The sequence below is a fragment of the Gallinula chloropus genome (genome assembly GCF_964237585.1).
Source record: "Gallinula chloropus genome assembly, chromosome: 21".
In the NCBI taxonomy this organism is placed as follows: Eukaryota; Metazoa; Chordata; class Aves; order Gruiformes; family Rallidae; genus Gallinula; species Gallinula chloropus.
This window is the reverse complement of record NC_140106.1, coordinates 9,798,970-9,825,114: the sequence shown is the minus strand read 5'-3', so window position 1 is coordinate 9,825,114 and position 26,145 is coordinate 9,798,970. Positions and strand designations below refer to the sequence as shown.

Sequence of the window (26,145 nt, the reverse complement as noted above, 5' to 3'; positions counted from 1 at the left end):
GGTGTTATAACTTAACTAACCTTCTGAGCCCTGCGTGGAGCTGGGTGGCTGGTGGTGCCCAGCAGCAACACAAGAGCTGTTATCAAAGAGGTTACATCAGCTCATTACCCCTGTTCAAATGTGTTTGCACTACACAGACATGAGCTGGCTTAGATTGGACTTCACTTCATTCAGGAACTCTAAAGAAGCAGAAAAAGTTGGTTTAAATGCACACGGTGGGGTCGGGGGGGGGGAGGAAACATCACAGTGATGATCCCAGGAGTGCTGCCCACCAGCTGAGCTCCAGCAATGGGACAGAAATCCTGCACATGGGAGCTGATAAGAGAGAACAGACCCCCAGGTCAGCTCAGTACCCTGCTTGCTCTGAAAGCAAGCTGTGAAGGGTGGGAAGCTACGGCTGGAAAGGGATTTACGGGCAGCGGCACTGGGGTTATTTGAGCTCAGTATTTACTTTGGGTTTGTATTGCCTGATGAGCAAGCTCAGGTTCCAGGAAAATCTTTGTTGGCCTGCCACATCCAACACATCAGTGAAAGACAGAGCCCCTGGCACGCCCTGTGTGGTCAGACAGTGCAGTTTCTAAGGGGAAGCAGCAACGTCTGCAGGTGTGTTCTGAAAACCCAGGGAAAACTTGAACGTGAGCCCCCTACAAAGACACCAAGAAGAAAAGAATTGCTGCCAAAAGAGAGTTTGAACCTATGGAGAAAAAATAACAACCAGTTTTACCATCAAGCTGAAGAGCAGCTATGAAAATCTACAATGGTATAACACAACTAGGAGGAGAACCAAATATGTAGTTTGGTATTGCAGTTCTCCTTGAAAATATTTTTAATTCAATATACATCACTTTTTTTAATGTTTAAGTATGTCTTTCACCTTATCCTCCATTCCAAGGCTGTATTTTCTGATACTTGTTTGTAATCAGTTCATTTCTTTATGGATCCAACCCACCAGTTTAGTGGTTGATAGTTCTTTAACTCAAACTATCCAAAGAAACTATCGCCTTGCCTCTCCCCAGAGCTCTGTCATGTATTTTTTTAGCCCATTGATTGATGGAATATTTCCTCCCAGAGAAAGGAAACAAAACTCCTGTCACCATATGTAAGACTCAGCTCAACAAAATCCTGCACCAGCGTGCAGATGGGCAGCAGGAGAACTGCTCTATTTTTTCCCCAGCTCCAGCACACGTGTGCCAATTTCTTCTCCCTCCCTTACCGCCCATAATCTTACAGGCAGCAGCAGCAGAATTTGGCCCTGCTGCCTCTTCCCTCCCAGACACACGTTTACAGGAAGGAGGGGAGAAGAGTGGGTGGTAAAGTGAGACCATACCTGACTGGCTGATGAAAAAGCAAACATCGTCTCTGAAGACAGGGGTGTTTCTGTCCAAGAAGTCACTGGCTAGTTCGACCATAACAGGTAATTCAGTCAGTTCTTCCAGAACCTGACGGGTCTGGTGAAAGGAAAAGCCAGAAAGTGACATATTACACCCTGCTTAAAAAAAACCCCAAGGCTTGGAAGAACAAAAAAAGCCTTCTGCTTGCCACACACTGGAAAATATTACTATTAAAATACCATGTGAATATTAGGGCTGGATTCTATTTTAATTATTCAGTGTAGCCATACCTGAGTCACACAACCACCCCTGCGAAAAATGACGCTGCTTCTGGCACCACAAAAAGCCTGAGAGGCCAACTCCCCCCTCACACAGGCACTGCTTAAATTCTAAGTCTCACTTATTATATGACGCTATGTACATACCCTATAATCCAGGGGGTCCTTCTATCAGGGTGTTAACTTGGTTTACTGAAGAACTCAGAAACCATCACAGAACCATAGAATGGCATAGATTGGAAGGGACCCCAAGGATCATAGAGCTCCAACACCCCTGCCACAGGCAGGGACACCAACCTCCAGGCCTGGAGCTACACAAGGCTGCCCAGGGCTCCATCCAACCTGGCCTTGAACACCCCCAGGGATGGGGCACCCACCCCCTCTCTGGGCAGCCTGTTCCAGCCCCTCACCACTCTCTCTGTAAAAAACTTCCCCCTAATATCCAATTTAAACCTTTCTTCCTTCAGCTTCACTCCATCCCCCTTGTCCTGCCAGTCTCTGCCCTTTAACAAGCAGATTCCCCTCCTGTTTCTCTGCTCCCTTCAGGGACTGGAAGGCTGCAGTGAGTTTCCCCCGCAGCCTTCTCTTCTCCAGGCTGAACAAGCCCAGCTCCCTCAGCCTCTCTTCGTAGGGGAGGTGCAGTCAAAGCAATCAAAGTCACAGGCTACATTTCCATAAGTATTCGGGTTCTTCAGGTTCTATTTCCTCCTGCCACTACCAGTGAACTGACAGCCTGGTGTGTGCAGCTTTCAAAGGGTCTTCCTTGCTCAGTGCACACGGGCTCGATCATAACCCAAAACCAGCCCTAACCTGCTCCACACAGGCAATACCACAATCCTAGAGACAGTTCACAAAACAGATCCAGGCTGACCACTTACCGCTACTCCAGCATGGTAACTGGTCCCACAGGCAATGAGGATTAAGCGCCGACACCTCTGGATCTCCTTGATGTGATCCTTCAACCCCCCAAGATTGACTGTAGGCAAGATTCAGAGAGACCCATCAGGCTGGCCAGGGAGCAGAAATGCTCAAGGTGTAAGATAAACCACAGAAAAAAACCTTGCCACCAACACGTGTGGTTCTGGAAACGCTCCCTGTGAGACATACCCGTTGTCTTACATGTTTTAATCTCCCATGTCATCACCTACTTCCTCCTCTACAGCTACTGTGAATAACTACTAGATATTGAGCTGTCAAAAATAAAGGAGGCTTAATCTCAATTACCAGTGTAGTCATCAAAGTTGACCCTTCCTCTCATGGTATTAACGACAGATTCTGGCTGTTCAAATATTTCCTTCTGCATAAATGAGCTGAAGTTACCTACAGAAGAAAGAAACAGAAGAAATGGGAACACTTTCAATCACTTCCTGGTAGTTTACATTCTTCCTATGAATATAGGGAAAAGCTTGGAGCAGCCACTAAAAGACTGGTCAGCAGTCAGAGATCATTAAGCTGACAGTTCTTGCCTATCAAAGCATCAGCTCATCATGAGAGCTGGATTTAAGTTACCAGAAGGATCAAATCCAGAGTGGTGAGCTGGCCAGGGATCAGGAAAAGGAATGCCTTCGAGCAGGAGGCAAAACCCTCAGCCCCACAGTTCTCCTCATTACAGGGTTAGCAGCTAAAATCCCATTATAGAGGCAATGACACCTCTCACCATGAGGCTAATTAAGCACAGAAAAGGGCACTCAGATAGGCTGGGCAATTTCTGTCCTTGGAGCTACTCCACACTCGACTGAACAAGCCCAGCTAACACCCTGATGGGCATTTAGCACAGGGACTGGACCAGGTCTTCTTCAACCCAGCTTATTCCGAGCCTCCAGGGAGCACCTGTGATATCCAAGAGATTTTACCCTTCATAATTTGCTGAAGCTCCATCTGCAGGGTTTGGACGGCGCGGCCGGGGTGGTCGCCCGCTGTGCGCTTAATCCGGTGGATGGACAGACGACCATCCACCACGGCTGCTACATCATCATCCTCAAGGAAAATCACTCTGTTGGTATGCTCAATGACAGCACTACAAAAGCACACACAGTAAGACGTTACTCTTCACAGTAGAACAAGGGCTACAGCCCCATTTACTATCTGACCTAAGAAAGTTACTCATTCCAATGGCATTTCTTTAGACCTAAGAGCAGAACTGTAAAGTACATTTCCATGCTGCCCATATAACCCGACTTATTTTCCTCCTACCTCATTATTAACTTCAGGCCTGCTGTAATTAACTGGGAATTCCTCACACAAAGCCACAATCTAACTGTTATTAGGCAGAAGGTTGGGGAAGAAGTTGGGAAGACAGGAATCTGCCCTAGCACACAGGTTCTTGGCTTTTCCTGTGATAAAGCCCTTGTCCCTCCCTGTGTCTCATTCTCCCATCCATAAACCTGGGGACAGCTTGGCCACCTGTTAAAGTACTTTGAGATCTGCCTAGAAACACTCCAAGAATTTGGTATACTGAATACCTGCCCTGCCTGCCTGAGGGGAATGTCAATACTGGAATTACTGGTGGGGTTTGAAATCTTTGGGCAGGTTTTAGGCTGTATTCTCTCTTAGCAGAGCCATGCTGTATCAAAACACATCACCTCCCTCTTGTAGTCATTTTTGTTCTGACCTTGGGCAAGTCACTGAAAAGCTCTGCAAAATCCAACCACACCAGGGCACCTTAAGACTCTCCACAATGCTCCAGTGAGGCAGAGCTGTGGAAGTCAGCCACAGGAGTCTTTTTATGTTTCTGGAACAAGTATTCATCTCCCTAACAGAGAGAAACCCAAAAGCTCTGGTAAGGCTGCTGTCAAGTTAGCCTTTCCTCTCTCCTGGGATTACAGTAAGCTCCCTTTGACATTAAAGAATAGCCTGTGTGGAGAGATCCTTGGAGAATCAGTGCAGTTCTCCTGATAATTAGCATTGGTACTGTTAATTTAGGTCAGTAGCCTCTTGGGTTGCCTACCACTCACATCTTGGGAATCCTACCAAGAGATGTGCTTGAAGGACACCACCACCACTCCACAGCCAGTGTCATTTCTGCAGCAGGAACTCCTGTCTATGAGTAAAGGCTGAGTGAGCTGGGGCTGTTCAGCCTGGAGAGAAGCAGCCTGAGAGGGGATCTGATCAATGGTTATCAATAGCTGAAGGGGAAATGGGCAGCCTCTTCTCAGTGTCTGTGGGGACAGGACAAGGGGTGATGGCCCCTGGAGCACAGGGATTTCTGCACCAATCTGGGGAAGAACTTTTCCCCAGTGAGGGTGAGGGAGCCCTGGGACAGGCTGCCCAGGGGGTGTGGAGTCTCCTTCTCTGGAGAGATTCCAGCCCTGTCTGGACACCGACCTGTGTGCCCTGTCCTGGGGAGCTGCTTTGGCAGGGGGTTGGACCCGATGAGCTCTGGAGGTGCCTTCCCACCCCTGTGATTCTGTGACTCACATCTGCCTCTTCAGGGCCACACATGCTAAGTAGTTCATGTCTGTAAAGTTACAGCCATGTGCACCTCAGGTACCTTGTTCACAAAGAAATCACAGCCTCCCTGTCCCTCATCTGAGGCCTCAGCTTTCAGCTACACCCAAGAAGCCGCCGCACGGCCTTACCTAGCATCAGAAGCAAAGTAGTACTCCACAGCTTTCTCCTCAACAGGGAAGAGGCAGGTGGTGCTGTCCACACGAGACAGGTTGCAGCTTCCCTTCTTGTCTTTGCCTACAAGACACAAGGATTAGGCACAGGGCACCCAAAGCCAGAACACAGCCACACCATCAGGCTCCAGCAGCGGTCCCGAGGCACCATACCAACATGAAGCACTATTTTCAGCACTGTGAGAGGTCACAGTGGATTTAACAGCAACAATAGGAGAGGGCAGCACATCAGCCCTCCTCTTATCGTGCCCTTTCTCAGTTTGCTTGCAAAGGTTTGGATGTGCTTTTGGATTAAGTCCACAGGTGGATTGTTAGCACAGACTCCTGGAGGTTTTTTTAGAGGGAAGTAGCATAAAAATTGGAATGAAAGTTGGGGTGTGGCTCCATGAGGAAAAGAGATTTCACATTTAGCAACGCTTTCCCAGCTGACTCTGCCCTGTTTATCAGTTTCAGTGTCTCCTGCGCTCCTGTTTCCCTCACTTTTCCCAAGAAATCAAGCAGGCTGCTCTTTGTCAACTGTTTTCAGCACTGGGGAGAATGTTCCAGAGCTGCAGCCTGTCTGGCCACACCGTGCTACAGGGCACTGGCAGGTGTAACCCAGACCTGCCTGTGTCTGGCTGAGTGAATGTCTTCAGACACAGCCCAGGAAATCCACAGCTGTGTACTCAGCCTGGTCCTGAGCTACTGAGCTCAGCAAGACTCAGGCAGGCTGGAGAATTGAGTGGGGAGAAGTTTAATGAGATGCAATAAGGGCGAGGGTAGGGTCTGGCATCCAGGGAGGAACAGCCACAGGTACCAGTATAGGTTGGGAACTGGCCTGTTGGGGAGCAAAGCAGGGGAGAGGGACCTGAGGGTCCTGGGGGGCAGCAGGATGCCCATGGTGGTTAGTAGGTCAGGAGAGGTCCTTCTCCCCCTCTGCTCTGCCCTGGTGGGGCCACACCTGGAATATTGGGTCCAGCTCTGGGCCCCTCAGCTCAAGAAGGACACAGAACTCCTTGAAAGAGCCCAGTGCAGGGGCACTGAGATGATGAAGGGAGTGGAACCCCTTCCTTGTGAGGAGAGGCTGAGGAAGCTGGGCCTCTTTAGCCTGGAGGAGACTGAGGGGTGACCTCATCCATGTTTGTAAATACATAAAGGGTGAGAGGCAGGAGGCTGGAGCCAGACTCTGCTCAGCGATGGCAGCGACAGGACAAGGGGCAGTGGGCACAAGCTGGAGCAGAGGAAGCTCCATGGGAATGTCAGGAGGAACTTTTTCCCTGTGAGGGTGGCAGAGCCCTGGGACAGGCTGCCCAGAGAGGTTGGGGAGTCTCCTTCTCTGGAGACATTCAAACCTGCCTGGATGTGTTCCCGTGGGATTTAGTCTGGGTGATGCTGCTTTGGCAGGGGGGTGGGACTGGATGATCTTTTGAGGTCCCTTCTAACTCTGTGACTCTGAAATGCAACCACTTCATCCCAATTCAAGAATTGTACAGCTGGTAAACTACTCCTGGCCTTATGCTACTGTCAGGGCAGCAACTAGGTGTACTGAAGGACACAGGAGTAAGGCTCAGCTTCTGAAGCACTCATGTTCAGCTGTCAGAATAGTTCAGTATTTCACCAGGGATCCTGGCTGCAGTTCCCTGGCAATTCCCAACACTCTCTACTCCCCCACCTCCTCTTTAACTGCAGAAAATACTTCTTGGTGGTGAAGCTCATCAGGAATGCAGATGAGGACCAAAACACCTACTGCTCCAGCAAAGCTATTTGCCAGTCACTGCACATGGTAAGGGCTTGGGGGTGGATTAATCAGCTTATCTAGGAAAATGTGACTGTAGCTGAAGAATAACCACCTTGAAGTTTCTCTATCATGTATTTATCTCATAAGCTGCCACGCTGTGTCTCACCAATCTGGTTCAGAGATGTACACTGAGCTCATGAGGTTTAGATTTAGACTTCTGCAAATGGAAAAGTAAAGGTAACAAAAAAAAATACTGCTTTCATGTTGATACTCAGCAAGAAGGTTCCACTCAGCCGATAATTTAGTGCCCTCCACTTCAGTTATCAAGTCAGCAAATGAGGAAAACAACTCCCTTGTTGATCTGAGCCAGGACAGACTGATTTGTTGTTGAGAAAGGACAGAGCAAAGGTGTTAGCAGCCGCTCTCCAACAGAAGCACCCACACTTGATCAAAACATGCAGATCTGGTTTCTCAAAACACAACCTTTCCCTGCATTGACTTTATTATGTTGCATTGCTTTCCTGTGTTACAGCTCCTACCCTGAGCCGTGACCAGATCGTGTTCTTACTGCACACATACTGTGTGTATCTTACCAAGGAGTGGTTGAGAAGTTACACTGAGTATTATCAGCTAGTTATAGTTGTTAGGGTATGGATAGACTTGTCCACAGATGGTCTGTTTACCTACAGACCACCTGGATCGTTGCTGTACCTCCCGTTTACCAGAATTTAGAAGCAACACACAAATCATCCTTTAATCTTTTCCCTTCTAAATTAAAGAAGGGAGACATCCCAGAGAATTAACACAGGTGTGGGAAGATTGGGGCAGGGGGTGGTATGTTTTGAGTATCTCTTGGTACCACCTCACTCTCCATGATGGCAATCCTCAGCACGTGGCAGTTCTGCAAAGGCACAGACAGAGTCTCACTTGAGCAGCATTTGGGTTTCTGTATGAGGTGTTTTCTGAGGAAGGCATTAAACAGCTCACAAATCAATGATTATAGTCAGGATTCTCTAATCCCTACATGTTATACAGACCATTTTTCATAGAAGCTGGAGTGTGGTGGACTGGCAGCAGGACTCTGGTTCTCACAACACCTGCAGAGTTACCTGACCTCCACTTCATGCTGACTTAAAAGATACACGTCTGGCAGAAGGAAACAAAACCTCACTTGATGTTTGGGTTGGTAAACCAGCTCCTGATGGGGAATAAGCATTGAGATTCGTTTCTCCTCTGGCAAAAGCAGAGATCTCACCCCCTGAGCTGTCAGTGCCTGAGGCTGTTGTCTGCTGAGGGCGGGTGGAATCACATTCATTTACATGAGCAAAGAATGCCACCCTCTCCTCTTACAGAGAAGCACTCTCCTGCTCCAGATGTGAACATGGCTCATTGCATCACATGTGACAGGTTAGCCTTTAAAATGAAGTACTTAAAAATGGTTCACCCCAATATACAAGCAAAGGGACATTAAGCTCCAGCCTCAGGCCAGCCCATCCTGCTTCTATCAGGAGCTGCAACTCAAGATACCCAGTTCAGTCAGGAAGAGGACACAACTCTTTGATAAGCTGAGCTCCAGAAGGAATTCTACAGAATGCTGGCATTAATTATTAGCAGCCTCTGATCAGGGGTTCAACTCTATTGTTTTGAGGGTTTTCTTTCTGGGGTAACTTACTGTTTCCTTCTGTCCTCAGAGCTGCAGTTTGCTGACAGCACAACCTGCACCAAGTCACTGGTTTTGCACGTGCCCTGAGCATTATGTCAGAGTACTGGAAATGGGGTGGGTGGACTGGGAGGTGGATGTTGCCATGTGTGTTGCTCGTGGGGTTTCTGATCAAGAAGGAATTCTGAATATCCCGTTGGGCTCACTACATGGAAAGCAATAACCACATATTAAAGAGACAATGCTTATCTGGCTCATTTATGATTCCTTTTCTAGGGAACCAGAGGATTTGTCTGAAATGTCAAGTCTTAGATTCTCCCTGGTAGGCACCTTCCTCCGTTTTTATGGATATTCCATCAAAAGAATGATCCATAGATTGTACAGCTGAAAGTGCAATTGGAAAAAACAAACTTCAGATCATCAGCAAAGAAAACCCCCCCAAACCCGACGTCTTACATACATACAAGTAAGGGTTCCTGCTAATTATACAGCATCACCCAAGGGGCAACACTGGCAAAGCTCACTGAGAGGACTGGTTCTTCACGTTGCATTGCAGCAAGGTGTGATTAGCAACACTGTTAGGAAGCAGTGGGACAACAGTGGGACACCTGGACAGTGAGCCCTTTTGACCACTGCAGTGCCTGGAGAGCTAGAGTCCAATGGCCAAAGACTGGAGGGGTTCAAGCTCCTCTGGGAGCTGTAAATTCCATGGTAATTCTTAGCCACTTCTCATTTTCAAGGGTGACACTACACGTCTACGGTGTAAAACACACTTGTGAGAGATGGACAGACAACATAAATACAGACCCCTGTGCAGAGCAGTGAGTCTGTGACAGTGAAAAGCCCTCAGCCTGCAAAGCACAGCCAGGCTTGGTCTGGAAAACAACTGAATCCGTGGATGCCAACGTGCCACACAACATAAACACTGAAGAATCTAAACAGAACTCTGCACACAACTATATAAATGTATAAAAACTGTACTGTTAACTTTACTATGCTGAACTATTCCACTTCATTCTATTCTTTCCTCCTACTCTGCTGCATTAAGATGTGTTTTTCTTGCAACCACTGGCCATTAAAACCTTGATTATAAAAGCAGAGACTAACCTGAGGCACATGGCTGTACAGCACATGGTTAGAAACTTACTTTAAAGAAAAGATAATCTTTTCCACGATGGTTTAATTTACAGGTGGAAGTTTCCAAGTGTAATATACTGTGTGTGAAATTCTGTGCTCGTAGGTTGGGCTGAGTGTGACTGGAAAGGGGGGGGTGCTCTGGGAAAGGGGTGCTCTGGGGAAGGGGGTGCTCTGGGAAAGGGGGTGCTCTGGGAAAGGGGGTGCTCTGGGAAAGGGGGTGCTCTGGGAAAGGGGGTGCTCACACTTACCCGTCCTGTAGAGAATGGGGATGTGGTCAGTGGAGAGCTTGTGCTCACTGCGCACGCCGATGAGCAGGGGGCTGCCTCTCCTGCAAGGGGACATGGAGTCACAACCCTCTGCACCCACAGATCCCCCACCCCCTGACATCTGGCCTCAAAGGGACTGTGATTCTCCAGCACAGTGACTGGACACAACTGAAGAGTGGTGAGCTCCTCCCAGCTGTTAGTGCTGCAAACATGGGAGGCCACAGGACAGAGGGGAAGAATCTCTGCATAAACACGATGGGCAGGGTGTGAGGAGCCTGTCATGAGTTTAGCATCAACTCTGAAGGGTAACTGAAGTTCCATGGACACCTGAACCAGGCACACACCATCTGCACTCACTGTGTGTAACCACAGACACGCTACCAGCACTGAAATTCAAACCTGACCGGTGCTGATGTTTGTGAGTGGAGTAGAAAACCTGACCACCACGCTGGCCAAACTTCAAGTCAAATGAAGGACTTGTCCAAAAGCTGCCACAAAAGGCAAAGGAAGAGAGAAAGCTGCCTGCTTTCAAGGCTCACATCACTGCAGCCTACTGCAGAAGTTGTTCCTGACCCACTGCGATACAGCTGGCCACTAAGATTTTCAAAACAGTTTGGGGAATTTTCTGATAGATGGAAAGCCAGAGAAAGACAATGAAAACCCACCGCCCTCACCCCAGCACAGACAACCTCCACTCCATCATCTTGTAACTGGGGGGAATGTGGGGGCAAAAACCCTGTGACATCCAGGGTACAAGGATATTGCTCTTTCCCAGGGCAATACTCACCTGGTACCAACTGCTTGGCCAGGATAATGAACACTTTTGAAGACCAGGGCGAAAGCACCTTCCTGGAACAAGGGAAATACAAAGTGGTTATTCCTCCATTGGAGGGCTCAGCTACCACTTCAGGGTTCCCAGCTCAAAAGCTGCACCCCTCTTTCTGGGAATGAGAGATACCAAGCAGGTGGCTTCAGAGCCCCCAGAAGCTCCATCCTGGAAGGGTGTCCCTCCCTAAGCCCCAGCACAGCTCATCCTCAACCCCTTCATGAAGCTTCTGCACTTGGACATCACCAGCTACCAGGACGAGTGCTCCTGCATCAGCTCAGTGTGCAGCGAGGGCACCTACAAAGTCCTGAGGCTCTGGGGTCTTTGCTTGGTCTCAGTCTGTTGCCAGCACAGCTCCTGCCAGGCAAATCACTGACACACCAGCCCTGAACACAGGTAAGTGGTGGATGGCTCCGTTCCTGCACACGACTCCATGGACAGACCGTGCAGGGAAGCCCCCACAAGAGGCCACCTGCTCTTCCAGGCTCAGGTGGCTTCTCACACCCAGCCTGCACACACCAGACATGCCTGCCCCAGGGTAACTGCTGCACCCCACAACGTGGATGCTCTTCACAAGCACTGGCTAACGTCAGAGAAACCTGAATGAACATCTGAGATGGACTGCTGGAGGAGGGACACCCCCCCCCCGCCCTTAGCATGTGAACCCAGGGCAATACCAGAGTACTGCTGCCCTTTGTTGTGTCTGCCTGTCCCACCTGTGTCCCCCTGCACCCAGCTCCCAGCATTACCAGCTGCTGGATGACCCTCTCCACCAGCGTGGTGAAGCTGATGTCGTCGCTGTCGCGGTTGTCGTACATGTACTTGACCAGCTTGGCGATGGTCTCCGTGTCCGTCTCCGACTCAAAGTCGTAGCCTTTGCTCTCCTGCAGCAACAGCATGTGTTGGGTCACCGGCCCTCTGCCTTCCTTTCCCCCTTTCCTCTTCCTCTTTCCTTTTCTCTTTTCCTTTCCTTCCCCTCCTCCCCTTTTCCTTCCTTCATTCCATATTTCCTTTTTCTTTCCTGCCTTTCCTTTTTATTCCTTTTCTCCTGCCTTCCTCCCATCCTCTTCCCTCCCCTTTATCCTTTACACTTCGCTTTCATCCTTTCATAGCTTTTATCCATCCTTCCCTAATGCACTTCCTCTTCATTTTTTCATCCTTCCCTTTTTTCATCCTTCCCTTTTTTCCTTTACCTGTCCTTTTCCCATCCTTCCTTCCTCCTTACTTTGTCTTTCCTGTCTTCCTTCCTTCATCCTTACTTTCCATCTTTCCTCTTTCTCTCTTCCTTTCCTGCCTTTTCCTTTCTCTTTTTCCCTTCCCCTCCTCTCCCCTCAGACTCCTTTTCCTTCCTCCCATTTTCCTTGTTTCTTCCCTACCTTACCCATTCTCCTTCCCTCTTCTCCTGCCTTCTTTTCCCTTTCATCCCTTCTTCCCTTTCCCTCCCATCATTCCTTCCTCCTGTGGGAGTGGAGGAGTGGGAGTAGGGAGGTGTGGGTGGAGCGAGAGTGAAGGAGTCCGTGAATGAGTGGGGGACTGAGGAGGAGTGCGAGTAGGGGAGTGAGTAGGAGCAGGCAAAGTGAGTGCAAGTAGGGGAGTGAGTGTGAGGAAGATGAGGGGTGGTGTGAGTGGGAGAATGGGAGTGGGAAGTGAGAAAGCAGGAGGGTGAGCAGGGGACTGAGGAGTGAGTATGAGGTGAGAGAGGCGTGTGAGCTGGCCTCTAAGTAGGAGAGTGCGAGAATGAGTTGGGGAATGAAGATGGGTTGAGGAGTGTGGGTGGAAGGGTCAGCAGGGGAGTAAGTGTGAGAACATGAATTGGTGAGGGAGTGCAAGAGGTGAGAGGGTGTGAGTGAGCGTGAAGGGGGTGGGAGTGTGGGGAACGGGGCAGTGAGCAGTGTGAGCGGGAGGGTGAGTGGGGCAGGGTGAGTAGCGAGTTGAGTGTGAGAATGTGAGTGGGAGTGAGGAGAAGTGGGAGGACGAGTCTGAGTAAGTGGGGAAGGGGAGTGGGGAATGGGCTGAATGAGCGGGGAGTGGGGGAACGCAAAATGCAGTGAGGAGGAGATGAGTTGGGGGAGTAGTGGGAGAGTAGGAGAGTGAGGAGGGCGTGTGGAAAGGTGAGTAGGGCAGTAGTGAATGTGAGTGGGGGGCTGAGTGAGAATAAGAGGGGGGAACAGGGCAGTGAGGGGGTGTGAGCAAAGGCACATGAGGGGACTGTGTGGAGTGGGGGAGCACGAACGGATGAGTGTGAGCAGGGGACAGAGTGGAGTAACGAGGGGGTGTGAGTGGGGGAGTGCGAATAGAGCGAGTGGGAGCGTTTGAGTGGGGAACAGGAGGAGAAGTGGGAGTGGGGTGAGAGGAAGGGGGGAGGGAGCTTAAGCGGGTGAGTGTGAGTGGGGGAGCATGAGTGGGAGTGTGTGAAGAGTGTGAGGGAGCGAAGGGCAGAGTACAGGCTGTGGGGTGTGAGTAGGTGTGAGTAGGGCAGCGAGTGTAAACGCAGGAATACAAGTGGAGGAATGTGGAGAGTGGGGGAGTGAGGAGGAACGTGAGAGGAAGGAAGGGAGGGGGATATACTCAAAGTAGGAGAGTTAGTGTAAGAGGAAGTGGAGGAGTGGGAGTGCAGAAATGCCAGTGTGGGAACGAGCGGAGGAGCGGGGATGGGAGCCGGGGAGCGCGAGTGGCAAGCCAGGGAGCACGTGGAAGGCAGCGAGGGAGCGAGTGTCACACGCAGCCCACTCACCAGGAACTTCCGCAGGTCTTTGTAGTTGGTGATGATGCCGTTGTGGATGACGATGAACTCTGGGGACAGAGGGAAAGCCCTGCTCAGCCCCACACCGGCCCCAGCCTGGCAGCATGCACCAGCAGCCCCGTGACACAGACACCACCAAGCTTTACTGTGTGAAAGCCCATCCTTGGCAGAATAAAGAGACCCTCCTGGTGTAATCTCCTTGCTCTGCCCCATTTGGAGGAGCTTGGTGATGGTGGAAGACAATAATGACATGGGTGGGACTAGGGCTGCCGAGATCCCACAAAGCTGCTGGAGGCACTACTGGGCCCAGCAGTTTCCAGCCTATGGAAGCAATTAAACACCACACTCCTCCTGCCAGCTTGTTGGTGCCGCTCCTCAGGCGGCCACGCCAAGCGCTGATCAAGCTGCATCAGCACAGAGCAAACCAAGCCCCTTCCACATGGTCATGGTTACAAACAGAATGTGAACAAGCAGGGGGAGGCAGGGTACAAAATCCCCTTCCAAAGAACAGCCAGGAAAACTTCTCACCCTCCAATTTCATTCCTTGCACTGTACCCATGCACCCACTGGAGCTCCAGGCATTAATCCCAAACCCTCCCAAGACTGTTCACTGCCACAGACAAAGCCAATGGACAGAAAGCCAGGCCAAAGCCTCTCTGGCTTCCCAGCCTGGCATCACAGCCTGCAACAAACCCCCTGAGACCCACCCTCCCAGCCCCACAGACACACTCACCGTTGTTTTTATCTGAGCGCTGGGGGTGGCTGTTGATGGGGCTGGGCTCTCCATGGGTAGCCCAACGGGTATGGGCAATCCCAAGGTGAACATCAAACTCGATGTCCAGGTCCATGTCCTGTTGCTCTGCAGCAGAAGCAGGAGAAGTTTTTAATACTGAGGGGCTGTCCCTGCTCCAAAGCCATCACAGGAATCTCACCATGCCTCCAGGGTCTGCAAGCCAGCGATGGCAATGCTGACAGGAACAATCAGCAAAGCCCACAAAACATCCAACATGTTTTCAGGGGATTCAGAATGCAGATGTACACAAGCAACCTCTCTCTGCCAAAACAATAAACGACTTTTAAGGAAGAAGCCGACCTTAATTCCTCTCTCAGGGATGCCCATTGCCATCCTGTCACCTGCCACAGGCTGTCAGCTGTGACCAAAGCTGCCTGTTTCAGGGTTACAGACCACTGTGGTTAGAAGGGTCATCGCCACCCCCTGCCTCCAGAAAGCAGACCATTAGCATGAATATTTCTTTGGGGAAAAAGAAAAGGATTCCTTTCGTTCCACAAGTGCTTCCACAATCTCTGTAAGACTGCATATCCTGCAATTTGCTTGAGCAGGCAAATGTTTCTTTGGAGATATTTTATCTTCTCTTTCTGTGATGCACACATCCCCTTCGCCTGGCTTCTGCAATTCCCAGTCCTCTCCAGATCCCCCCACCTTCCTTAGGGAGAAACAGCTCCCTGCACCATGAGGGTAACACCAGCATGGGTTAAAAAAGCCAAATTACAAGAACACAGCATCTCTTCAACACCAACCAGAGATCCTGACTGCTCTGAAGGGCATCTTCCCCTTCTTGATTCAGTGAAATGTAATAATGCTGAATAGATTGGTGTAGATGTGGCTTGAGACAATTGATATTGCTTTGGTTTGTGTATTCTAAGAACATATTTGGTTTGGATTTTAGTGGAATATGGCTGTGCTGTAACTGTGTGAGTGGCTACAAAACTGAGCCTTGAAGCTAGTGAGGATAGGGGAGTCATAAATAATGAGACTAACGACCAATTAAGAGACAGAGTGTATCTTGTTTTAAGCAAAAAGGAATGTGGTTTTGAGCTCAGATAACCACAGAGAAGAAACATAAAGAGTATGCACTGAGAGTGAGGAAGACACCCACAGACCACTGGAAGACCCCCTGAGTGTCACTGAGCATGCTCTATCTGGGAAGAGGTAATTTAAATGACTTCCTGGAAATAATTTGCATAACCCTGCCTTTTCTTAGAAATTATAATGAATCTGTATAGTTAATCTGTATAAATGTGAGAAATTTGGCTTTCATGGGCACACACATTGGGAGGAGCGATCCCCTGTGTGCCCAGAGCTAGAATAAAGGATCCCTGCTTAACAGTCACCAAGGCCAGTGAGTTTTGATTCTGGCTTTCTGAGGCATCATTCTCACACAGCTCACCTGTAGCTCCACACCCAACCACCTCAGGTTGCTTTGCACTGTGCACAGATTTAATGGATGTGACGTTTAAGTCAAGGGAACACAAAGCAGCAGAAGCAGAAGACCTCACTCTGCATTCTCATCAGTCTGACAGTCACACACCTACACCAGGGCTTTCCTGAAGCCAGGCTTAGCCCATCACTACTTGAACAGACAGCTTTAGCTGGGACAAGCATTGCATATGCAGATTTAAAATTCAGCCAGGGACATTATTAGAGCATTCTTCTTTTCTGCCCAAGCCCCAGGTCTCTGGCAATTATCTCCCAGTAGTTCTCTTTTCCCCAGTTTAAAGAGTTTTTTGTTTCAGGGTGGCTTTTGGTCTGTTTTATAACATGCATGTCAGGTCTATTTTATTTTTATGGGATGGGATTCATTTGTCTTGAGAAATCAGGATTTCCCTGTAACCTCCTGACAACATCCATAGGATCACTGGGTTCTTCACAGCACATCTGTGTTCACACCTCTGGCACTTCAAACAGACTTAACTTGGAGTGTTTCTGGGTAAAAGAGGTAATATTCAAAACCCAGATGAAAGGAAAGACAGCAGGCAATGAGTAAAAGGGAAATACATACTGTGAACCTCTTCATCCAGAGCCTTCACTTTCCCCTTCTGTTTGATAAGCTGGATTTTGCAAGCATTAGCTTCCCAGTCTTTGTCATTTCCACCATCGATTCCCACACCTGAACACCACCACAGAACGTGAAGAAAGAGTGTGAAGTGCAGGAAGTATATTACAGTATGTCATGTCCACAAATCCTGCTGGGTTTTGGGGTTAATTTTTTTACAGTACCCCTTCTCCCTCCCCAGCTGACTTGACCTATTGGAAACCCCTTAGATCAGAAGGGAGCTGTCCCTCTGTCCTCCCATAGGTGTTTTTAAAGCCTCAGATAAGGGACACCAGGAGTGTTCACAGAAACCCACATGTTGAAAGCTAATCCAAACCTCTGACCACATGCTCACAGGCACATCCACTTTGTTTCAGCTCTCTAAGACAACACAAGACAGCAGAACCGATTCACAAACGCAACCCCCCTGCCCCCTCCCCACCCCAAAAATCATCATATACAAGCAAAAAACTCAACAAAGCAGCAGTGCTGCTCAGAGAGCACTACCTGCAGAATCATAGCCTCTGTACTCCAGCCGCTGGAGCCCTTTGATAAGGGTCTCCAGGATCTCCCGCCGTGTCCGGGGAACATGGTAGTTCAGGTAAGCAAAGATGCCTGTATGGGGGGAAAAGAGCACAGTTTTGTAAGAAAATCACAGCTGAGGAGACTTGGTCTGTGCTGTCTGCTTAGCAGTCACTCCAAATTAGGGCTCCAGTGTGGCTCTGCACCAAGAACCCACAGCAGGAAGGTACCAGCACGTCTGCAAGCTTCACCTTACTCCTCCAGAGGTCTAATGGAGAAGATGTTACTAACATTTAGGAGATAAAACTAACCCCAAAGTGCTACCATCCTTCCCATGAGGCTGAAAGCAACTAAACAGGATAAGCCAGGGCACGATAGAGGAAAGAATTTCCACTTGAGCTGGACCTACAGGACAGAGTGAACTGGCAGGAGGCGATGCAGCGGACAGGAAACTAATCACTCCAGATAAAACATCTGAGGTTTACTAACAGGCTGAAGAACTACCTTCAAAAGGAATCTTTCCCTAGGTTACTCCCACAGACTCACTGAGAGGAAAAAAAGAAAATAAAAAATCATTTAACTCATGCAAAGTGACACCCTCGAACTAATGCAGCTCCTTCTCCCGTGGGTTGCAAAGGAAGATGAATCGTTGCTGCTATTTTTAAGCAGTGATGGGGACACAGAAATTCCTACATCTCTAATGCCAGCTAATGGATCTGGTTCAGAAAGATTTCCTTTGGTGTGGTAGCATGAGAAGACACGTACTGGATGCTAGAAAGATCTGTGCTTGAAATCTACCAGTTCATGCCAACATTTTGAAGGAGAAGAGTATCTGCAGGGAATAAAAGCACGACAGGTTCCACACAAACATCCACATAGGTGAGTGATGGGTACTTGGAGGTTTGTCATCTGAGAAACGTTATCAAAACCTCTTGAGGAGAAGGAAGTTCAGCTGCACACACATAAAACCAAAGTCCTTTTCGAGGCATCCCAAGATTCACACAGAATCACAGGGGTTGGAAGGGGCCTCCAGAGCTCATCAGGTCCAACCCCCTGCCCAAGCAGCTCCCTAGGACAGGTCACACAGGTCCCCATCCAGATGGGGCTGGAATATCTCCAGAGAAGGAGACTCCACACCCTCTGTGCACCCTGTCCCAGGGCTCCCTCACCCTCACTGGGAAGAAGTTCTTCCCCAGATTGGTGGGGAACTCCCTGTGCTCCAACTTGAGGCCATCACCCCTTGTCCTGACCCCACAGACACTGAAAAGGGGCTGCCCATTCCCCATCTCACCCTTCAGACATTGATAAAACCATTGATCTCTCAGTCTTCTGCCCCAGCTCACTCAGCCCTTCCCAGCAGGGGAGATGCTCCAGGCCTTTAATCATCTTCCTCACCCTTCCTCGCATTCCAAGAGATCCCTATCTGTTTTATACCAGAGATCCCAGAACTGGATACAGCACTCAAAGTCCCTTTCTCCTGGCAGTGCTGCCTCACACTCCCCAAACTTTTATTCATGCCAAGGTTTTGCTCCCAGGACGCCTTTTGGAAGGCCCAGCTTTATGTTTACACACAGATTGTTTTAAAGAACATTTGAAAAACTGTGTTCTTGAGCTGTTTGTGGTTTGGGATGAAATGAAACAATTCAAAGCTGCCTGATCTCTTCATTTCATTTCCTAAGTTATTCAGAGTTGACAGATGTGAAGCACAGAAAGCAAGGGACTGTTCAGCCAGAGTGGGGACAAAAAGGTCACACACAGCCACATGCCATTCTGACACCCTCCCATTCCTTCCCCCTTTTCCAAGCACTTCAGCTGCAGCTCTCAGGACAACTTTGTCCTGAGCTTCACCTTCCCATTCCCAAAGCAACAGTGTCTGAAGTTACAGCTCCTTGCAGTCCTGCTGCCAAAAGAACACACACACCCTGCCTCACTCACTCATTTCTGGATCACTAGAAAAAGTTAAGAGGCAAGTTCTACCCTTCCTCTTTCTTAAGCATCTAGCTAAATGAAGAACAAATAAATAAATAAATAGAAAGAGCTTTTCACTTCTTTGCTCCTACCTTTGCTTCCCCAAACCCCAAAGCCTCCCCTGACAACCACCTGTATCAGGACCAAGTCAATAAAAGCTTGCAGCTTCCTTTCCAGAGCTCTGGACATCCCAAACCAGGCATCCAGGCCTGCTGCTGCCATCTCCTGATGGCGTTTGTTTGCCTGAGTCAGCTACAGGGACAGGGTAGGCCTCCTCCTCCACAAACCTTCACTCTGCGTCCCAGCGTAAGGCTTGGTTAATAAAGCACCTGGTAGGGCTCAAAACCCCACAAAAGTTGTGAAAATGTGAACTCAGCTGACACAAAAGTAATGCATTTGGTGAGTTTTGTGAGCTGCTTTCTGGAACGTGGCACTTGGGCGCATCGCTGGTGGCCCCACATCACTGAGCCACCACCACTTGCCTCTTCAGGAAAGAGTTTTGGGGGTTAAAATGGTCATTTCATTTCATCAGGTTCTGCCTGTAGTCTGGCACATGGCTGCTGGTAGAAACACCCGTTGAGGAAACGTTTGTGTTTGCTGAGACGTTGGGTTTGGAGCCTGGAGAGAGCCTGGAGCAGAGAAGGCTCCAGGGAGATCTTCCAGCACCTTCCAGTACCTGAAGGGGCTACAAGGAAGCTGGGGAGGGGCTTTTTAGAAGGGCAGGGAGTGACAGGAAGAGAGGGAATGGGTTTAGATTGGAAAGGGGGAGATTTAGATTGGCTATTTGGAAGAAATTCTTCACTAGGAGGGTGAAGAATTCTTCACGAGGCACAGGGTGCACAGGGAGGTGGTAGCTGTCCCCTCCCTGGAGGTGTTCAAGGCTGGGTTGGATGGGGCCTTGAGCAGCCTGAGCTAGTGAGGGTGTCCCTGCCCATGGCAGGGGGTGGGACTTGGTGATCTGTGAGGTCCCTTCCAGCCCAAACCATTCTATGAATCTGTGATTCTCTGAAACATCCCAGCTCCCAGCTCCCAACAGATAATGAAACACTAGCAGCATTTAACAATCTCTGCTGTATTTCAAAAGCCTCCTCTGAAGGATACTCCCCCCACGCTCTCAGTCTCCAAACCCTCCTCCCCACCCTCCTGGACAACAAAAAAAAGAAACTATTTTTTTCCAATTTAAGATACCCAATTGCCTCTGTTTCTAAAAACTGTGTTCTTCAGGCACAGCAATCTCCCTGTTTACATGGGAACTGTCATCTGGGCTGAAGGATGGCACATCTCAGCTCTATCCTGGATGCCTAAAATCCTTCCAATGACTTCCAGGTCTAACAGACGTGCACAAAGCACACTGCTTTGTTGGCAGGCAGCTGGAGAAGCCCCTCTCTCTGTATTTAGCAGAAACCTCCCAAACACAGCGGTAACATTACCCATAAAAACAACAAGCCCAGAAAAGGAAAGCAGGCTGGAGATGGCTTTGAAAAGGCATGCAGTGTTCCAGCAGCTCCTGCCATTCCCCTCTGCACCAAAGCCACCTGCCACGGTGTCCGAAGCAAAGCTACTGCAGAGGACATAATTACAACCAGCACGAGTAATTACAGCAACATGAATGCCACTTAAAATTCCAGAGTTGAAAGCTCTTCCAGTGTTGGGAAGCACACAGCAGTAAGGGTCTCATTCCCACCCAAACCCTTACGCCTCTGTGACAGTGCCGGGCAGCTCCTCGCTCCGGCAATAGCCAGGTCTGTCCAACAGCTCTTGGGAAGCAGCTACGGTCTCTGCATCCCACCTGGCAGCACTGCAGCTATCTCACTACGGCATAACCAGTCCCATGTGCACCTACCAAGTAGGTTATTCCACTACTGAGTAAGTTATGCCACTATAACAAAGGTGGCTCAAGCAGGAGAGGCTCTTGGGAGCAAATGGGGACCGACGGTGAGCGTTATGGTGCTGTGGAGCCTGAACATCAGGCTGGACACGGTGGGACAGCTCCTGGAAGTGCTTCCCAGTGGCAGTGTGAGAGTGCCAGATCCTCAGAGGATCTGCCATCCAGCCCCTTCCCCAGCCTGGTTGCCCTTCCCTGCACTCGCTCCAGGACCTCAATGTCCTTCTGATGGTGAGGAGCCCAGAAGGAAGGAATGGCTCATCTGGAATGAGACTGAAAAAAGGAGTGCTTATTTCTACTTGCGCTGTAAACAAACAGAAAACATCTATCTAGAAAGGAGCCAACTTGGCATTTGTCTCAGGCATTGAAAAAAACCCCTATTAGTTACAGCACAATGACATTAAGATTATTCATGAGAACTGCTGGGGAGCAGGGGGGGAAAAATCTCAATCTAAGATTGAGAATGCCACAAAAAAACACCTCAACCCCGACCACACAAGGAATTCACACAGCTGCTTATCAGAAAACACAGAGACTGAGAAGCAAAGGCAACTGAAAGACATGCAAATGGGGTAATAATGCCACAGAGATTTGTGAACACCCTTCAGAAAAAGCCAGTCATGTAAACGTGGGGAGATTCGGTTTTTAGCCCGTTCAGCTTTTAGATCTTGATGGGAAAATAGCTGGAGTGATAATGGAGATGCCACTGTGACAAGAAAATTCTAGGAACTCCCCTGTGATTGACAGTTTACAAACAGGAAGGTGGGTAAGGCAAGTAGGTTTAAAACTGACCTCAAAGGAAGGGGGGAAAAAAAAGAAATAAAAAGATGATGTAAAAATGGTGCAGAATGAAAATGAAAAATGGGACCATAAGGCTGGTGAAAACAAACATGAGCCTTCCTAAATGTGTGACTTGCTAATCCACAAGCTGAAGTCAAGTATTGGGAGGTTTATCCCCCAATTGTGACATCAGATCACTAAGAATGAGATGCAAATAACAGGTTTATTTACTGGAAATATTTTCCTTTTCTCCTTTTCAAACATCCCTTAATGACGTGATTCTTCATAGCTTAGAAAACAGCATATTTACCAGCTCTACCCTAACTGCTGGATTATTCAGGAACATATGAGCAATCCCATCTTGTAACCACTTCCATTTGTAAGTAGGATCCCGCTGCTCTCCACAGAAACACTGAGGAGAAGGGAGGGAAAAAAAAAAGACCTAAAGCATTAAATGTTTGTTACGCTTCGCCGATCCGAGTGTATTTTTAGAAAATGTTTCTTTCTCCCAGCAGCCCCAGAAAAGGAAAAGAGCTCTGGAGATAAAATTCTGCTCTGGAATTAACACCTCATGCCTTTGGTCCCACCCGGGTAAATGCCCAACGAGAGACGCGGTGGCTGGGCCGCCTCACAGGCCGCTGAGGTGATACTTACGTCACAGCGTGACGCAAAGCCCTGGCAGGTCAAGAAAAGAGCCTCTTTTAACCCAAAAGGTGAACAAAGGATCGTTTCACCCAGCTACAAAGCAAAACCTTCTCTGAGGGGGGAACACAGGAGACGTGGGATGGCGCACAGCAGCGCCGCCTCGCAGTTTAGGCTAGAAAAGACCTTCCTTCTAGGCCCCAGAGACACATCTGCCTCCAAATCCTGGTGCCTCCTTAAAGCCTTGTTCTCTCCCTCCCTGCTCTTCCATTCAAATCAATCTGTGCTGCTCAGAAGATGAAAAGATAGCAACTGCACATATCTTTACAGCTGCTCAAGGCTTCCATGAGGAGCGCTCGGTCACAGAGAGCCAATTTTTCTGTCAAAGCAAGGGCTCGTTTGAAGCACAACAGTCCATGGAAACACGTTGGTTTTGATGGAACTCCAGTGCTAATCCAGGGAATTCCCATCTGGTGTGCCACCAGCTTATCCCTCTTGCCACCTTAGATGCCAGGTGTTGAAAATGGTGGGAAACTTGAAGGCCAAACAGAAGGTTTCTGAAACCAACCCACTGTGAGTTTCTGGTCCCTAGCAGGCCTGAAAAGAGGAGTTTCAGTTTCAGCTCACCTTACCCCATTTAGGCACTGCTGAACACAAGTGGTTTTGGGCAATAACGCCACACCTGCCCTCCACAAGTCACGGTCCAGAACAAGCCAGAAAGAGGAAGTGTTACAGAAAATCCAGGAGATCGGAATGACGTTTAATTACACCACCTTGACAAGCCCTGAGCTGGCATTGTTCAAGGTGAAACGCACACCACGTGAAACCAAAAAACCACCCTCTGAACTTCATTCTAGTCCAGGACTGTTTGTGAACTCCCAGCTGAAGCAGGGTGGGAGCAACCATGCTACAGGAATTCATATGCGACAGGCTCAGAAAACACAATCACAGTATCACCGAGTGCTTTCTGCTGGAAGGGACCTCAAAGATCATCAAGTCCCACCCCCACAATGGGCAGGGACACCTCTCACCAGCCCAGGCTGCTCAAGGCCCCATCCAACCAGGCCTTGAACATCACCAGGGAAGGAGCAGCCACCACCTCCCTGGGCACCCTGTGCCAGGGCCTCACTGCCCTCAGAGTGAATTTCTTCCTAATACCCAATCTAAATCTCCTCCCCTGCAATTTAACCCCATTACCCCTTGTCCTGTCACTCCCTGCCCTTCTAAAAAGTCCCTCCCCAGCTTCCTTGTAGCCCCTTCAGGTACTGGAAGGTGCTGGAACATCTCCCTGGAGCCTTCTCTGCTCCAGGCTGGACAACTCCAACTCTCTGTCTGGCTTCATAGGAGAGGTGCTCCAGCCCTTGGATCATCTTCATGCCTTCTCTGGACCCATTCCAACAGCTCCATGTCCTTATGCTGGGGGTTCCAGAGCTGGAAACAGCACTGCAGGGAGCTCTCACCAGAGCAGAGCAGAGGGGCGGAATCCCCTCCCTCAATCTGCTGGTCACATTCCTTTTGATGCAGCACAGGATAAAATTTGCCTTCTGGGCTCCAAGTGCACATTGTTGGCTCATGTTGAGCTTCTCATCCTCCAGGACCCCCCAAGTCTGGGGTCTGTCTCCAAGTCTGGTCTGGACAGACCGATGTACTTCAGGATTAGAACAGCATCACACTTTACAACTTAATGAAACATTTCAGCTGGTAACTTGACACAGGACACGGTGCACACAGAATGAAAATGCTCATTCAAATCATGTCAGCTTGTAATACAACCTTTGAATCACACAAAGACCCACTGCTGGAAGAAGTCCTGTGTATATTTCTCTTAAGTGAAATATCTTCAACATACATGGTCTCATGTGAACTGCACGAAGTTCAGCAAGGCAAGGGCAAGGTCCTGCATGTGGGTCAGTGCAATCCCCAACACAGGCTTGGGAGGATGACAAGTAAGTCCAGAGGAGGCCATGAAGATGATCAGCAGGTTGGAGACAGGCTGAGAGAGCTGGGCTGGTTCAGCCTGGAGAAGGCTGTGGGGAGACCTAATTACGGCATCCTGATACTTACAGGGGTCCTACAGGGGAGTGGGAGAGGGGCTGGTCACCAGGGGGTGCAGGGATGGGACAAGGGGCCATGGCTTCAAGCTGACAGAGGGCAGGGTTAGGTTAGAGGTGAGGAAGGAATTCTTTCCTCTGAGGGTGAGGAGACCTTGGCACAGGGTGCCCAGAGAGGCTGTGGGAGCCCCTGGATCCCTGGAGGTGTTCAAGGCCGGGTTGGATGGGGCTTTATGCAGCCAGGGCTAAGCAAGGGTGTCCCTGCCCATGGCTGGGGGTTGGGACTAGATGATCTCTGAGGTCCCTTCCCAGAGCACTCTGTGATAGTATGAAACACCATCAGAACTGTTAATCAGCTGTTTGTGAAACTCAACTCTTGCTTGGAGCCAATTTTTAATATTCAGTCACAAAGTTTCAGCATTCTTCATGACAGCTCCATGAAGAGTTCCTTACCAACAGCTGACAGAGTTAAACACAATGGCATTTTTACCAAATGGATATTCATTGACAGTCCCTAAAATGCTCATTCTGAGAATTTCATTTTCCTGGGACCTTTCTGGCGTTCGTGTTCCTCCGTTTCATGGTGAAGTTCACAGGCAAATGAACCACCACTTCCACTGTCTATAACACCTGAAGTTACTCAGGAACAGCTTCTCCTACACCTTTTCCCACAAAAGTAGAAAAGCCTTCAGGCTAGGTTTACTGTCAGATCTTCAAATTCCTTCAGGGCATCCCACATACTGTTAAAGCCATTTCATTAGACAATGTTATCACTTGGCCTTTTCAAAGAATCCCTAATCCTGGTGATGATTATTAGGCCTTAAGACTTCCAACGAATTAGAAGCAGGTTCCTAAATCTCTCACACAGAATGGACATTACAGGCTGGGAAAAGTGACAAAAATCTTTTTCTTCAAGCTATGGCAGAGGAGACACTGGGCAGTAAGAGGATGTTCTCACACAGAACCCATGCTGGAGCATGGTGCTGGCTGCCCAATGGTTTAGTGAGGTGGAACGCTGTGCCAAGCCCTGTTTGCTGAAACAATCCTAATTCTGACTGAGCATAAGGTCAGAAAAAAGAAGACTGTCATTATGATATCTGCCAGCTGAACATGGGAGAGTTTACCTTCCATCTCTGAAGTCCATGCTGGGATAAAACCAGCTGGTTGGTGAAGAACCAAGTCGATGGGATGCTGCTTTCACCACCCACGAGCACACCTCTCGTCAGCCACAAGGGACCAGATTTCTTAAACGATTCTAAGGACTTGTACTAAGCAGGAGCCACTACTCCATGCTTTGCAGAAAGGCAGACACCTAGGTGTACCACTGGTATTTCAGCAGGTGGAGGACAGTCGCCAATGATGCACACGCCTTCCTAAGCCCATTTTTACCTCCAGCAACACAAGAGCTACATCCTAAAAATCCCTTTTTTTTGGTATTAAAAGCAGTCACGGAATAGGATAGGTTTACTTATTTACAGAACAGCCTTATCAAGCCTGGCCACCTGGAAAAACCTGTTTTCCAAACTATTTCAGGGATGCCATTGAACTGGTTTAGTGCTTTCGGACCAAAGCACACCCAATCTCTGCCTGGCTGGGCTTTCACACCTCAAGCCTGTAATACACACCAAGAACAAACCCTATTCTTCACTGATACTGTTAAAAACAAAAGGCCAGCTCATTTACAAAGCAGGCCTGTCACACATGAAGGAACTGAACTTGAAGGCTACTTTCCTTGCCCTGCCAGGCAGTATGAGCACATCAGATCACAGGACCTGGTGAGGTCACGCACACGTAAACCTGAGCGTCGGATTGTCTGGCCACTGAAAGCACCGTGTTGGTGACTCCAGTCATGATGCTGACGCAGGGAGAGCTTGGGAAACAATGG

The 26,145-nt window shown here is 49.1% G+C and overlaps 1 protein-coding gene across 2 annotated transcripts in view; it reads right to left on the bottom strand.

Moving 5' to 3' along the window:
- GFPT1 (glutamine--fructose-6-phosphate transaminase 1) overlaps positions 1 to 26,145 on the bottom strand; it is a 44,363-nt gene that overhangs the window by 15,911 nt on the left and 2,307 nt on the right. For both annotated transcript variants that reach the window (XM_084273922.1, XM_084273921.1), the window contains exons 2-13: positions 16,920 to 17,027; positions 16,380 to 16,487; positions 14,312 to 14,437; positions 13,570 to 13,628; positions 11,585 to 11,719; positions 10,797 to 10,858; positions 9,992 to 10,071; positions 5,188 to 5,293; positions 3,463 to 3,626; positions 2,834 to 2,929; positions 2,488 to 2,585; positions 1,328 to 1,448 (exon numbers count right to left, since the gene is read on the bottom strand). In XM_084273922.1, coding sequence (XP_084130048.1) covers positions 1,328 to 1,448; positions 2,488 to 2,585; positions 2,834 to 2,929; positions 3,463 to 3,626; positions 5,188 to 5,293; positions 9,992 to 10,071; positions 10,797 to 10,858; positions 11,585 to 11,719; positions 13,570 to 13,628; positions 14,312 to 14,437; positions 16,380 to 16,487; positions 16,920 to 17,027 — 1,263 coding nt within the window. The remainder of the gene's footprint in view (positions 1 to 1,327; positions 1,449 to 2,487; positions 2,586 to 2,833; positions 2,930 to 3,462; positions 3,627 to 5,187; positions 5,294 to 9,991; positions 10,072 to 10,796; positions 10,859 to 11,584; positions 11,720 to 13,569; positions 13,629 to 14,311; positions 14,438 to 16,379; positions 16,488 to 16,919; positions 17,028 to 26,145) is intronic.